Source organism: Leptonotus elevatus, chromosome 9, assembly GCF_054856555.1.
Source record: "Leptonotus elevatus isolate MCC_2025b chromosome 9, RoL_Lele_1.0, whole genome shotgun sequence".
Taxonomy (NCBI): domain Eukaryota; kingdom Metazoa; phylum Chordata; class Actinopteri; order Syngnathiformes; family Syngnathidae; genus Leptonotus; species Leptonotus elevatus.
This window is the reverse complement of record NC_141247.1, coordinates 13,723,943-13,738,263: the sequence shown is the minus strand read 5'-3', so window position 1 is coordinate 13,738,263 and position 14,321 is coordinate 13,723,943. Positions and strand designations below refer to the sequence as shown.

At 42.2% G+C, this 14,321-nt stretch overlaps 1 protein-coding gene and 1 pseudogene across 33 annotated transcripts in view; both read left to right on the top strand.

Annotated features, from left to right (window-relative positions):
- Positions 1-14,321, top strand: part of LOC147168452 (protocadherin gamma-A11-like) — a 284,949-nt gene that overhangs the window by 124,921 nt on the left and 145,707 nt on the right. Inside the window, exon 1 of one of the 32 annotated variants that reach the window (XM_086084311.1) lies at positions 3,215-5,790. The exons of 28 other annotated variants lie outside the window; for them this stretch is intronic. In XM_086084311.1, coding sequence (XP_085940437.1) covers positions 3,376-5,790 — 2,415 coding nt within the window. In that variant the 5' untranslated portion in view covers positions 3,215-3,375. Of the gene's footprint in view, positions 1-3,214; positions 5,791-10,293; positions 12,859-14,321 lie in introns of those variants that run through there. 3 more of the 32 variants (XM_086084334.1, XM_086084310.1, XM_086084333.1) reach the window with 3 other exon arrangements.
- Positions 1-14,321, top strand: part of LOC147168456 (protocadherin gamma-A11-like) — a 164,900-nt pseudogene that overhangs the window by 55,371 nt on the left and 95,208 nt on the right. The window lies entirely within an intron of this gene.

Genomic DNA, 14,321 nt, shown 5'->3' with positions numbered 1-14,321 from the left:
AAATTCCAACAGTCAGAATACAGTAAGATTGTACCAGAGAACAACTCCCCTGGTTTGTCCGTGTTTACTGTCAGTGCTAGTGATGCAGACTGGGGCCAGAATGCTCGAGTGTCTTACTTCCTGGAGGAGAAAGAAGTTCATGGAGTAGCTGTGGCTTCTTTTGTCTCAGTAAATGCGGAGAATGGTGTCATCCATGCAGTCAAATCATTTGATTATGAACAAATCAAGTCATTTGACTTTAACGTCACTGCCCGTGATTCTGGATCCCCTCCACTGAGTTCTGTGGCCACAATTCGCATTGTGATCCAGGACCAGAACGACAATGCCCCTCAGGTCCTGTACCCGGTCCAGACGGGCGGCTCGGTGCTGGCCGAAATGGTCCCTCGTTCGGCAGACGTGGGCTATCTAGTGACTAAAGTGGTGGCCGTGGATGTGGACTGTGGGCAGAACGCCTGGCTCTCCTATAAAGTGCACAAAGCCACAGACAGGGCGCTGTTTGAAGTGGGCCTCCACAATGGAGAAATAAGAACTGTCCGGCAGGTGACTGATAAAGATGCTGTCAAACAAAGACTGACTGTTGTAGTGGAGGACAACGGGCAGCCCTCTCGTTCAGCTACAGTCATCGTTAACGTAGCGGTGGCGGACAGCTTCCCTCAAGTGCTGTCAGAGTTCACTGACTTTAGCATGCACGACACGGAGTACAATGACAAGCTGACTTTTTACTTAGTCTTGGCGCTGGCTGTGGTCTCCTTCCTCTTCATCACCTGCTTGCTGCTTATCATATCAGTCAAAGTGTACAGGTGGAGACAGTCTCGCGTCCTGTACCACTCCAACCTGCCTGTCATTCCGTATTATCCGCCACGGTACTCGGATACTTTGGGGACAGGGACTCTCCCGCACGTGTACAATTACGAGGTGTGCAGGACCACTGACTCCAGAAAAAGTGACATGAATAATATGCAAGCCATGAGTCAAAGTTTAGTGAGTGTGGATGGAGCTGATGCTGACACGACGCATGAGAAGCAGGTGTCAGGAAACTTCTCACAGCTGTCAACCTTGGTGAGTGAAATATTTCAGTATTTCATGTTCTTGGCATTAGATATTTTTTTCTATGTTTAGCCTCACCTTGAGAACTAAGATTATGTAACAGGTCAACATCTTTGTCAGTCATTTGGAATTTGCAAACCCTACGTTTGTTTTAATGAATCTTTAATCATGCATTTGTCTTTTTTACATTAACAAGTATAGCTAACATAGTGTATTTTTTTTTCTTCTTTTGGTTTGGAGGAAGTTATGGGGGGAAACACGTGGCAAAAATGTTTACATTTTCCGTGATGGTTCATTTTAAATTGAAGTTTGATGTCGCTGTCCACTGTGCTGAAGTTGTTGGAAGTCAATTTACCCCGCCCCTGTGATCTTTTTTTTTTTACAGTATATGTGAGGTTTTGGTCACATATAGGGGATAAATGGTTATAGAATGGGAAAAAAATACATTGGATTGTTATTGTGGGGAATGTGTTAAAAGTAGGTTTTGAATTTATCGGGCGGAGAGCACACTGAAGGACCAAGGAGATGCACAAAATGGGTTCAAGTGACAATTTATTTTGGGCCAACAGCAACAATGAGGATATTTTAAAACCCAATAAAAACGAGCAGTTAAAGCAAAACAATTAAAACTCCTCAAAAAAGGAGGGTGAGAATTAAAACAAATTTTATTTTAAAACACGAGGGAGGGGGAACCTTCTCCTCAGGGACGCAGGCAATGCAGTAGAGGAAATCATTTTCGGCGGGGGCCGGGGCCGGGGCCCTATGCGTCAAGTCGCAGCTCCTCGGGCGCTCATGTGACCATGGCTAAAGAAAAAGATAGCCAGCAGTACAAGGGCCAAGAATCGGAGTGCTGCAGTTGAGATCCTCTCCCGGCCGTTTGCGAGATACTCACAGCCCAGGCAGGGCTCCTCACCCTGCCACTGCGGTTGTGTAGCGCTGTGACACCTCCCGTGCCCGTTTCGTCCTCTCCCGCTCTCCCGTCCGCTCTCCGGTTTCCTTACTCCTGTCCTGGTTCCCTTGGGTCAGGGATAGGCAAGTTCGGTCCTAGAGTGCCGCAGTCCTGCATGTTTTCGGTGTATCTTGCCTCCAAACCCAGGTGTTTCAAACCATCAGCTCATCATTACGTTCTACAGGAGACTCTCAGCTGTTTTCGAGGAGAGAGACATAACAAAAATTGCTGGACTGCGGCTCTCTAGGACCGAACTTGCCCGTGTCTGCCCGTGTCTGCCCGTGTCTGCCCGTCCCTGCCCGTCCCTGCCCGTCCCTGCCCGTCCCTGCCCATCCCTGCCCATCCCTGCCCTGAGTGCTCTCGGGCCCTTCGTCCGTTTTTCCTTTTGTTCCTCTGTCCGTGTTTCTTCCTCCCATTTTCTCTTCACACTGTGTCGATCTACCCGAGTCTTTAAAAGGGCGCTGTGCACGCCACCGATTGGCCAAAAACAAACCCAGTTGGGGATGGCCAGAGTTGCACAGGTGCAAGCAATCGTGGCTAATCAGGATGGCAATTGTCCAAGCTGGAAGTCCATAAAAAAATTAATATACCACAACCAAAACACACCAAAGCACGCAAGAAAATAAGCAAAATTACATAACTCATGTATTAAAAAAAAACTAAAATACTTCCACCAAATTACATATAAGCTATACAACTTTATCAGTTCCCCCACCTCACGGGCACTTGTCTTTACTGCATTTTATAAAGCACGTCTTATTATTAACTAAATCAGTTGCTATGTTGTTACGTATTGTCTCTTCTTAGTTTTAATACTCATTCAAAATTAATTGTTCTCTGCAATTACTATAATGTTTTTTTTATTTAAAAAAGTCTACAATATTAAGTAAGTTGAATTAAATGAAACATAAAAATGTTACAGATATGTAAAATTCTTATAAAAACAAAAAAAACGATACATGTGTGCTAATTTACCTATTTGTCAGTATCTGTTGGTCTTACACAAAGAAGGTTACATTATTACAGCACTATAGCAGAGGTTCTTCGCCTTCATGCATTCCTTTTTTCCATATACGCCTGTTTTTTATTCATAACCCTATCATATTTGACAAGCACCAATAGGCCTAATGTCGAGTTGCACTACTGTGACAATCCTCTGGGCGCCGCTGGTGACACGTCATTGAATTAGAGTGAAACGAGTGCGTGCAGTCCTCCTACTCTTGGGTTCCTTTTAGAGCTTCTCTGCCGAGAAACACGACGGACTGCTCGCCATTTGAAGAGAGACGTTTACCGTGGATTATTGTGTTTATTTGGATCATCTAATTTGAAGAGCGCTTGTTTTATTTTAAAGGAATCTGCTCGTTATATTTGGATTCAAGATGGATTGTATGTGGATGCGCGCCGTCAGAGGTGGATGGCGCACACTGTTTGCCATTCTTTGTCTCTGTGAGCTGCGCTCCGTGACTGGACAGGCTCGCTATTCCATACCGGAGGAGCAAGCAGAAGGCTCTTTTGTTGGAAATATTGCGAGAGATTTGGGCTTGGACGTGGGCAGACTCATGGCAGGTAAAGCTCGTATTATTACCAAAGGAGGCCGACAGTATGTTGATTTAAAGCGAGACAAAGGCACACTTGTGATTAAAGAGCGCATCGACCGAGAGGAGCTTTGTGGAAAGACGACGCCCTGCAGCTTCACTTTCGACGTCATTTTGGAAAATCCAATCCAGCTTTATCGTGTAACAGTGGAGGTTGTGGACATTAATGACAACAGTCCGTCCTTCCCAAAGCCTGAAATCAAGATGAAAATCGCTGAAAGTGTCACACCGGGCACTCGTTTCTCTCTAGCGTATGCAGCTGACTCTGATGTTGGCATTAATGATATTCAGAAATATGCACTTAAACTATCAGATAAATTTCAATTGGAAATCCAAAATCAACAAAATGGAGGAAAGGTTATTGAAATGGTTTTGCAGAAACCTTTAGACCGAGAGAATGAGGAGATCATCACACTCATGTTGATTGCTACAGATGGTGGTGAGCCACATAGATCAGGTACGGTGAGAATTCAAATCACCGTGCTGGATTCAAACGATAACGCGCCAGTGTGCACGCAACCTGTTTATAAGGTAGATGTGCCAGAAAATTCAGCTAAAGGAACACTGATCACAACTGTTAGTGCAAGTGACGCTGATTCAGGTGTTAATGGTGATGTCACATATTCTACTCCTCATATTACTGACGAGGCGGAGAACATGTTTGAAATTAATGTTCTAACAGGAGAAATAAAAACTATTGGTAAACTGGATTTTGAAAAATCGAAGAGCTATGTATTAAACGTCCATGCTAGTGATAACGGAGGCTATACAGATACGTGCAAAGTTATTATTAACATACTTGATGAGAATGATAATGTTCCCACTATAGAACTGATGTCATTTTCTCAATCCATACCTGAGGATTCTCCCCCAGGTACAACTGTGGCTGTTATTAACGTGAATGATGAAGACTCTGAGGGCAACGGTGTTGTCAAGTGTTTCATCAATGATGATGTCCCTTTTAAAATTGAGTCTTCCTTAACAGGATATTACACCATAGTGACTGAAAACTTCTTAGACAGAGAAAGTGTCCCTGAGTATAATGTCACCATAACAGTGACTGACCAAGGCTCTCCACCTCTGTTTAGTAGTAAAAACATCAATGTTAAAATATCTGATGTGAATGACAACCCACCCAAATTCCAACAGTCAGAATACAGTAAGATTGTACCAGAGAACAACTCCCCTGGTTTGTCCGTGTTTACTGTCAGTGCTAGTGATGCAGACTGGGGCCAGAATGCTCGAGTGTCTTACTTCCTGGAGGAGAAAGAAGTTCATGGAGTAGCTGTGGCTTCTTTTGTCTCAGTAAATGCGGAGAATGGTGTCATCCATGCAGCTAAATCATTCGATTATGAACAAATCAAGTCCTTTGAATTTAACATCACTGCCCGTGACTCCGGATCCCCTCCACTAAGTTCTGTGGCCACAATTCGCATTGTGATCCAGGACCAGAACGACAACGCCCCACAAGTCCTGTACCCGGTCCAGACGGGCGGCTCGGTGCTGGCCGAAATGGTGCCTCGTTCAGCAGACGTGGGCTATCTGGTGACTAAAGTGGTGGCCGTGGATGTGGACTGTGGGCAGAACGCCTGGCTCTCCTATAAAGTGCACAAAGCCACAGACAGGGCGCTGTTTGAAGTGGGCCTCCACAATGGAGAAATAAGAACTGTCCGCCAAGTGACTGATAAAGATGCTGTCAAACAAAGACTAAATGTTGTAGTGCAGGACAACGGGCAGCCCTCTCGTTCAGCTACAGTCATTGTTAACGTGGCGGTGGCGGACAGCTTCCCTCAAGTGCTGTCAGAGTTCACTGACTTTAGCATGCACGACAAGGAGTACAATGACAAGCTGACTTTTTACTTAGTCTTGGCGCTGGCTGTGGTCTCCTTCCTCTTCATCACCTGCTTGCTGCTTATCATATCAGTCAAAGTGTACAGGTGGAGACAGTCTCGCGTCCTGTACCACTCCAACCTGCCTGTCATTCCGTATTATCCGCCGCGGTACTCGGATACTTTGGGGACAGGGACTCTCCCGCATGTGTACAATTACGAGGTGTGCAGGACCACTGACTCCAGAAAAAGTGACATGAAAAATATGCAAGCCATGAGTCAAAGTTTAGTGAGTGTGGATGGAGCTGATGCTGACACGCCGCATGACAACAAGCAGATGTCAGGAGACTTTTCACTGATGTCAACCTTGGTGAGTGAAATGTTTCACTGTTTTCTATTCTTAGCATCCGATATTTTGTTTAGCGTTTGGCCTCATCTTCGGAAATATATAAAAGGTCAACATTTTTGTCAGTTATTTATAATTTGAAAACGTAAAAGCAGATTTGTTTTAATGTTTTTAAGCTTGTGATTTTTTTTTTTACATAAAGAACAGATAAATATAGTCAACAATGTGTATTTATTTTTCTTTGTGGGGTTGGTTGGAGGGAGGCTTGGGTAGGACACGTGGCAAAATAGCTGACCTTTTCCGTGATGATTCGTTTTCGATTGAAATTTGTTGTCGCTGTCTATGGTGCTGAAGCAATTGGAAGTTAATTCATCCACTGCGATAAATTGTTACAGTATTAATGCTTTATCAGTTTTTTCACCTATTGGGAACTTGTCTTTACTGCGTTTCATTAAGCACTTAATATCATTAGTACATCCAACAAGTCCACATCAGTTGTTATGTCATTACATATCGTCTCTTGTTAGTTTTAATACTCAATCCAAATTATTTGTTGAACATCAATGTGATAATTTTTTCTTATAGTTTTAATAATCATCCAAAATGAATTGTTGAACATCCCTGCAATCACAGTACTGTTTTTCATATTCGAAAAAGTCTACAATAATCAGTAACTTGATTTAAAATGAAACATAAAGATAATACAAATGTGTAATATTCTTTAAAAAAAAAAAGAAGAAGATAACTTTGTGTTAGCATACTCCTATTAGTCAGTCGCTGTTGGTCCTGAAATGTTTACAAAAATAAATTACATTATTACACTATAGTATAGACGTTCTTTAACCTCATGCATTTGTTTTCATATTTATTACCAAACGCAGGCGTTGTATTCATGTCATATAATTTATGATAAGCAACAATAATGGCAAGTTGCACTACTGTAAATATGCTCTGAGCGCCGCTGGTGACACGTCATTCAATTTGAGTCCGTGCAGGAGTTCTCCTCTTTGGCTCCTTTTCGAGCTTCGTTGCTCAGAAAGACGACGGACTGGCTGCCATTTGAAGAGAGATGTTTTCCATGGATCATCGTGTTTATTTGTGGATTATCTAATTTGAAGAGTGCTTGTTTTTATGTTAAAGGTAACCGCTTGGAATATTTTTTGTGGTTCACGATGGATTTTGTCTGGATGCGTGCTGTCAGAGGCGGGTGGCGCACACTGATTGTCATTCTTTGTCTCTGTGAGCTGCGCTCCGTGACTGGACAGGCTCGCTATTCCATACCGGAGGAGCAGGCAGAAGGCTCTTTTGTTGGAAATATTGCGAGAGATTTGGGCTTGGAAGTGGGCAGACTCGTGGCAGGTAAAGCTCGTATTATTACCAAAGGAGGCCGACAGTATGTTGATTTAAAGCGAGACAAAGGCACACTTGTGATTAAAGAGCGCATCGACCGAGAGGAGCTTTGTCGAAAGACGACGCCCTGCAGCTTCAGTTTCGACGTCATTTTAGAAAATCCAATCCAGCTTTATCGTGTAACAGTGGAGGTTGTGGACATTAATGACAACAGTCCGTCTTTCCCCCAGTCTGAAATTAATTTGAAAATCGTTGAAAATGCTGCAGTGGGAACTCGTTTCTCACTCGAAAGTGCGGATGACCCTGATGTTGGAATTAATGATGTACTAAAATACATTCTTAAACCATCAGATAATTTTAAATTGGAAATACAAAGCCAGTCAGATGGAGCAAAATTCATTGAAATAGCTTTACAGAAGCCCTTAGACCGAGAGAAAGAGGAGAGTCTCACACTCATGCTGGTTGCTTCAGATGGTGGTGAGCCACATAGATCAGGGACGGTAAGAATTCAAATCACTGTGCTGGATGCAAACGATAACGCACCAGTGTGCACTCAACCTGTTTATAAGGTAGACGTGCCAGAAAATTCACCTGCAGGAACATTGATCACCACTGTTAGCGCAAACGATGCTGATGCAGGCCTCTATGGTGACGTTACATATTCCACTCGTTCTTCCAAAGAAATAGAACAGCTATTTGATTTAAATGTTAAAACAGGGGAGATTAAAGTTGCTGGTAAATTAAATTTTGAGGAATCGAGGAGTTATCAGTTAAACATTCAGGCTAGAGATCATGGAGGATATACAGATACATGTAAAGTTATTGTAAACATAATTGATGAAAATGATAATATCCCCACAATAGACCTTATGTCATTTTCTCAATCCATACCTGAGGATTCTCCCCCAGGTACAACTGTGGCTGTTATTAACGTGAATGATGACGACTCTGAGGGCAACGGTGTTGTCAAGTGTTCCATTAGCGATGACGTCCCTTTTAAAATTGAGTCTTCATTAACAGGTTACTACACCATAGTGACTGAAAACTTCTTAGATAGAGAAGGTGTCCCTGAATATAATATCACCATAACAGTGACTGATCAAGGCTCACCACCTCTGTCTAGTAATAAAAACATTAATGTTAAAATATCTGATGTGAATGACAACCCACCCAAATTCCAAAAGTCAGAATACAGTAAGATTGTACCAGAAAACAACTCTCCTGGATTTTCCGTGTTTACTGTCAGTGCTAGTGATGCAGACTGGGGCCAGAATGCTCGAGTGTCTTACTTCCTGGAGGAGAAAGAAATTCATGGAGTAGCTGTGTCCTCTTTTGTCTCAGTCAATGCGGAAAATGGTGTCATCCATGCAGTCAAATCATTTGATTATGAACAAATCAAGTCTTTTGACTTTAACGTCACTGCCCGTGACTCCGGATCCCCCCCACTGAGTTCTGTGGCCACAGTTCACATGGTGATCCAGGACCAGAACGATAACGCCCCTCAGGTCCTGTACCCGGTCCAGACGGGCGGCTCGGTGCTGGCCGAAATGGTGCCTCGTTCGGCAGACGTGGGCTATCTGGTGACTAAAGTGGTGGCCGTGGATGTGGACTGTGGGCAGAACGCCTGGCTCTCCTATAAAGTGCACAAAGCCACAGACAGGGCGCTGTTTGAAGTGGGCCTCCACAATGGAGAAATAAGAACTGTCCGCCAAGTGACTGATAAAGATGCTGTCAAACAAAGACTGACTGTTGTAGTGGAGGACAACGGGCAGCCCTCTCGTTCAGCTACAGTCATTGTTAACGTGGCGGTGGCGGACAGCTTCCCTCAAGTGCTGTCAGAGTTCACTGACTTTAGCATGCACGACAAGGAGTACAATGACAAGCTGACTTTTTACTTAGTCCTGGCGCTGGCTGTAGTCTCCTTCCTCTTCATCACCTGCTTGCTGCTTATCATATCAGTCAAAGTGTACAGGTGGAGACAGTCTCGCGTCCTGTACCACTCCAACCTGCCTGTCATTCCGTATTATCCGCCAAGGTACTCGGATACTTTGGGGACTGGGACTCTCCCGCACGTGTACAATTACGAGGTGTGCAGGACCACTGACTCCAGAAAAAGTGACACGAAGAATATGCAAGCCATGAGTCAAAGCTTAGTGAGTGTGGATGGAGCTGATGCTGACACGCCACATGACAACAAGCAGATGTCAGGAGAATTTTCACAGATGTCAACCTTGGTGAGTGAAATGTTTAACTGTTTTCTCTTCTTGGAATCAGAATTTTTCAGATAGCGTTTGGACTCATGTTGAGAAATGGAAACCTGGAAAAAGGTCAACATATTTGTCAGTCATTCTAGAATTTGTAAAAAAAAAAAGTTTCTGAAAACGTGGTTATTTAACTGTGTATTTTATTTTTTTAAATTAAACGTGTAATGTCTGCTTTAATTAGCAACATAAAAGCTAAATTGCATAATCTTTGTTGGGGGGTGCGGGTTGATTAGGGCAATTTTAAGTGTGAAATGTCTGTCAACTATGCTGACATTTTCCAGGATAATTACTTTTCCATTGATTTTTGTTGTCGTTGTCCTTGGTGCGAAAGCTGTTTGAAATTTGTGAATCTGCCCCCTGCATACATTTTTGCCCCCCATCTCAGTCGTACTTATCTTTATTTCGTCAAGCAATTAATACCATGATGTACTGCAGTTATGTTGTTACATGTTGTCTCTTCTTGATTTTAATACTCATTGAAAAATTGTCCATATCTGCAAATTCACTATTATTCATACTTGAAAATAGTTTGCAATAATCAATAGGCTATACACTGAATACAACTGCATAGAAAACATGTTACAGATAAGTATCCGTTTTTAAAATAAGTCATTGGAAAAATAAATAAATAAATGAAGTGAAAACGTTGTTTTTAGTTGTATTAGTAAAATCTTTTGGTCCTGAAAAATTTACAAAATAAAGTTTACTTTAACAGGCTACACCACTGGTTGAAATTATTTTCCCTCATTCATTTAATTTAAGTATTTACTTCCCCAGCACACTTTATATTCATAGTCATACCATATCATTTTGATAAGCACCAATAATGTCAAGTTGCAATACTGTGAAAAAGCTCTGGGCGCCGCTGGTGACACGTCAATGAATTGAGTGAAACCGAGTCCTCCTCTTTGCCTCCTTTTCGAGCTTCGTTGTTCAGAAAGAAAGACGACGGACTAGCCGACATTGTCCGTAGATCACCGTGTTTATTTGTGGATCATCTAATTTGAAAAGCGCTTGTTTTTATGTTAAAGGCAACCGCTTGGAATATTTTTTGGGGTTCACGATGGATTTTGTCTGGATGCGTGCTGTCAGAGGCGGGTGGCGCACACTGTTTGTCATTCTTTGTCTCTGTGAGCTGCGCTCCGTGACTGGACAGGCTCGCTATTCCATACCAGAGGAGCAGGCAGAAGGCTCTTTTGTTGGAAATATTGCAAGAGATTTGGGCTTGGACGTGGTCAGACTCGTGGCAGGTAAAGCTCGTATTATTACCAAAGGAGGCCGACAGTATGTGGATTTAAAGCGAGACAAAGGCACACTTGTGATTAAAGAGCGCATCGACCGAGAGGAGCTTTGTGGAAAGACGACGCCCTGCAGCTTCACTTTCGACGTCATTTTGGAAAATCCTATCCAGCTTTATCATGTAACAGTGGAGGTCGTGGACATTAATGACAACGGTCCGTCCTTCCCTCAGTCTGAAATTAATTTGAAAATTGTTGAAAATGCTGCAGTAGGAACTCGTTTCTCTTTAGCGAATGCAGCTGACCCCGATGTTGCTATTAATGACATTCAGAGATACACTCTTAAACCATTGAATGATTTTAAATTGGAAATACAAAATCAACAAAATGGAAGAAAAGTTATCGAAATGGTTTTGCAGAAGCCTTTAGACCGAGAGAAAGAGGAGAGTCTTACACTCATGCTGGTTGCTTCAGATGGTGGTGAGCCACATAGATCAGGGACGGTGAGAATTCAAATCATTGTGCTGGATGCAAACGACAACGCACCAGTGTGCACTCAACCTGTTTATAAGGTAGACGTGCCAGAAAATTCACCTGCAGGAACATTGATCACTACTGTTAACGCAAACGATGCTGATGCCGGTCTCTATGGTGACGTAACTTACTCTATTCCTCATATTACAAAAGAGGAAGCGAAGATTTTTCAAGTAAATGTTAAAACAGGAGAGATTAAAATTGGCAGTAAATTAGATTTTGAGAAATCCAAGAGCTACGAAATAAATGTCCAGGCAAGTGACCATGGAGGATTTGCAGATACATGTAAAGTTTTTATCAACATAATTGATGAGAATGACAATGTCCCCATGATAGAAATCATGTCATTTTCTCAATCCATACCTGAGAATTCTCCTCCAGGTACAACTGTTGCTGTTTTTAACGTGAATGATGAAGACTCTGAGGGCAACGGTGTTGTCACGTGTTCCATTAACGATGACGTCCCTTTCAAAATTGAGTCTTCTTTAACAGGTTACTACACCATAGTGACTGAAAACTTCTTAGACAGAGAAACTGTTCCTGAGTATAATGTCACCATAACAGTGACTGATCAAGGCTCTCCACCTCTGTCGAGTAGTAAAAACATTAATGTTAAAATATCTGATGTGAATGACAACCCACCCAAATTCCAACAGTCAGAATACAGTAAGATTGTACCAGAAAACAACTCTCCTGGATTTTCCGTGTTTACTGTCAGTGCAAGTGATACAGACTGGGGCCAGAATGCTCGCATTTCTTATTTCCTGGAGGAGAAAGAAGTTAATGGAGTAGCTGTGTCCTCTTTTGTCTCAGTCAATGCAGAGAATGGTGTCATACATGCAGTCAAATCATTTGATTATGAACAGATCAAGTCATTTAACTTTAATGTCACTGCCCGTGATTCTGGATCCCCTCCACTGAGTTCTGTGGCCACAGTTCACATGGTGATCCAGGACCAGAACGACAACGCCCCTCAGGTCCTGTACCCGGTCCAGACGGGCAGCTCGGTGCTGGCCGAAATGGTGCCTCGTTCGGCAGACGTGGGCTATCTGGTGACTAAAGTGGTGGCCGTGGATGTGGACTGTGGGCAGAACGCCTGGCTCTCCTATAAAGTGCACAAAGCCACAGACAGGGCGCTGTTTGAAGTGGGCCTCCACAATGGAGAAATAAGAACTGTCCGGCAGGTGACTGATAAAGATGCTGTCAAACAAAGACTGACTGTTGTAGTGGAGGACAACGGGCAGCCCTCTCGTTCAGCTACAGTCATTGTTAACGTGGCGGTGGCGGACAGCTTCCCTCAAGTGCTGTCAGAGTTCACTGACTTTAGCATGCACGACAAGGAGTACAATGACAAGCTGACTTTTTACTTAGTCTTGGCGCTGGCTGTGGTCTCCTTCCTCTTCATCACCTGCTTGCTGCTTATCATATCAGTCAAAGTGTACAGGTGGAGACAATCTCGCGTCCTGTACCACTCCAACCTGCCTGTCATTCCGTATTATCCGCCACGGTACTCGGATACTTTGGGAACTGGGACTCTCCCGCATGTGTACAATTACGAGGTGTGCAGGACCACCGACTCCAGAAAAAGTGACATGAAGAATATGCAAGCCATGAGTCAAAGTTTAGTGAGTGTGGATGGAGCTGATGCTGATTTGCCACAAGAGAACAAGCCGTTGTCAGGACTGTGTTCACAGATGTCAACTTTGGTGAGTCAACTAAAACAAAAAATCTAAACTTTCATGTGTTTTGTGATTGGTACTTTTCACAGATTCAGTGAAATCTTTCATCATTCTATCTGTTGTTGCTGTTGTCTTTTTGTAAATATCCTGTCACAGTTTTCTGGGTATAATTTACTTTTTTATGCATCGTTGCTACAGGTGTTGATGTTGAAGTAATTGCCATCCTATTAAGTTAAAGGCATAATTAGAATAGGTTCATGAAGAAATATTGTGGAAGTGTGGAATTGGGTTTTGCAATGAGGCGTGCATTTTGAATCCTCCTTTTTGAGAATGTCCACTTCCTGTTTTCATAATACTAACTTTTTTTACTGATACATTTTCATTTTCAACCATGCATGTTTTGGTTGGGGACCATAACTTTACTCTTAGTGTCCTTCCAAATCTTTTTATTCCAAATACATTTTAGCTGCGGACGAAACTTAAGTAAAGTGTTTTTCGGTATACATGCTGATAATGTCTTTCACTTTGCTATCTTTAATGCCAACATGCTTGTTGGATCATCACTCCATTCTTAGGGCAGAAATAATCCGAGAGAGGAGCACAGAAAAAACTACATTATTTTCAAGTTTCAGTAAGTTTAGTTAGTTTAGTTTGTGCAGAGCATCATAGTTCAGTTGTGAAAACCTGTTAATTTTGTTTCAAGACATCTATGGTAAATAAACTGAATTTAGACATATCTAAATCACTGTGTGTTAAAAATATTAAATCATTGGTTTTAATATTAATAAACAACTTATAACGTTGTTGAGGATCAGATGAAAATAATTGTAACTGGCAGTAATAGTGTCTGTTGTGTTATTTTTTAAATTAGGACAATTGTCAAGTTACCCAATAAACTACTAACCATAATCACACAAACAATATGAACTTCTTTACTTGACCATCTTAGACCGCTATAGAGTTAATTTGTTGTAATAGACCAGCTCAATATAGTGGCATGAATGCTTGCAGTGGAGAAGGCAATCAAATTTAAAGTCAAATTCTTCTTTTAGAAGACTCAAAGACTCATGTTAGCCAAGTTTGTGATAAGCCATTGAGGCAAATCCAGGGTGTTGCTTGTGTGCTTCTTCCCTATTATTTAATTTTGTCAATGTGTCTACAATGTTCCTGTTTTAGCCATACAAAATGCATTCAACCACTCCTGAAGTTTCAGCACCACAGACAGCAACTCACTCTGTTAATAATAGTCAGTGGCCACAAATTAAGGTCTGTTTTTTTGGATTGCAGTCCGTTTTTGTTTGCTGTGTATATCTTATTTTAGTATTATTCATCTAATATGGTGTAATCGAAGCCACCCCCCGCCCCTTCTATTTGTTTTGTGTCTGATAACCTGTGCATAACTTATTTTTCACACTGTCTTTGATGCAACCTTTTGAAGAAACTAAATTATAGTCTTTTAATGCAAAAAAAAAAATCATATCACGAATAAC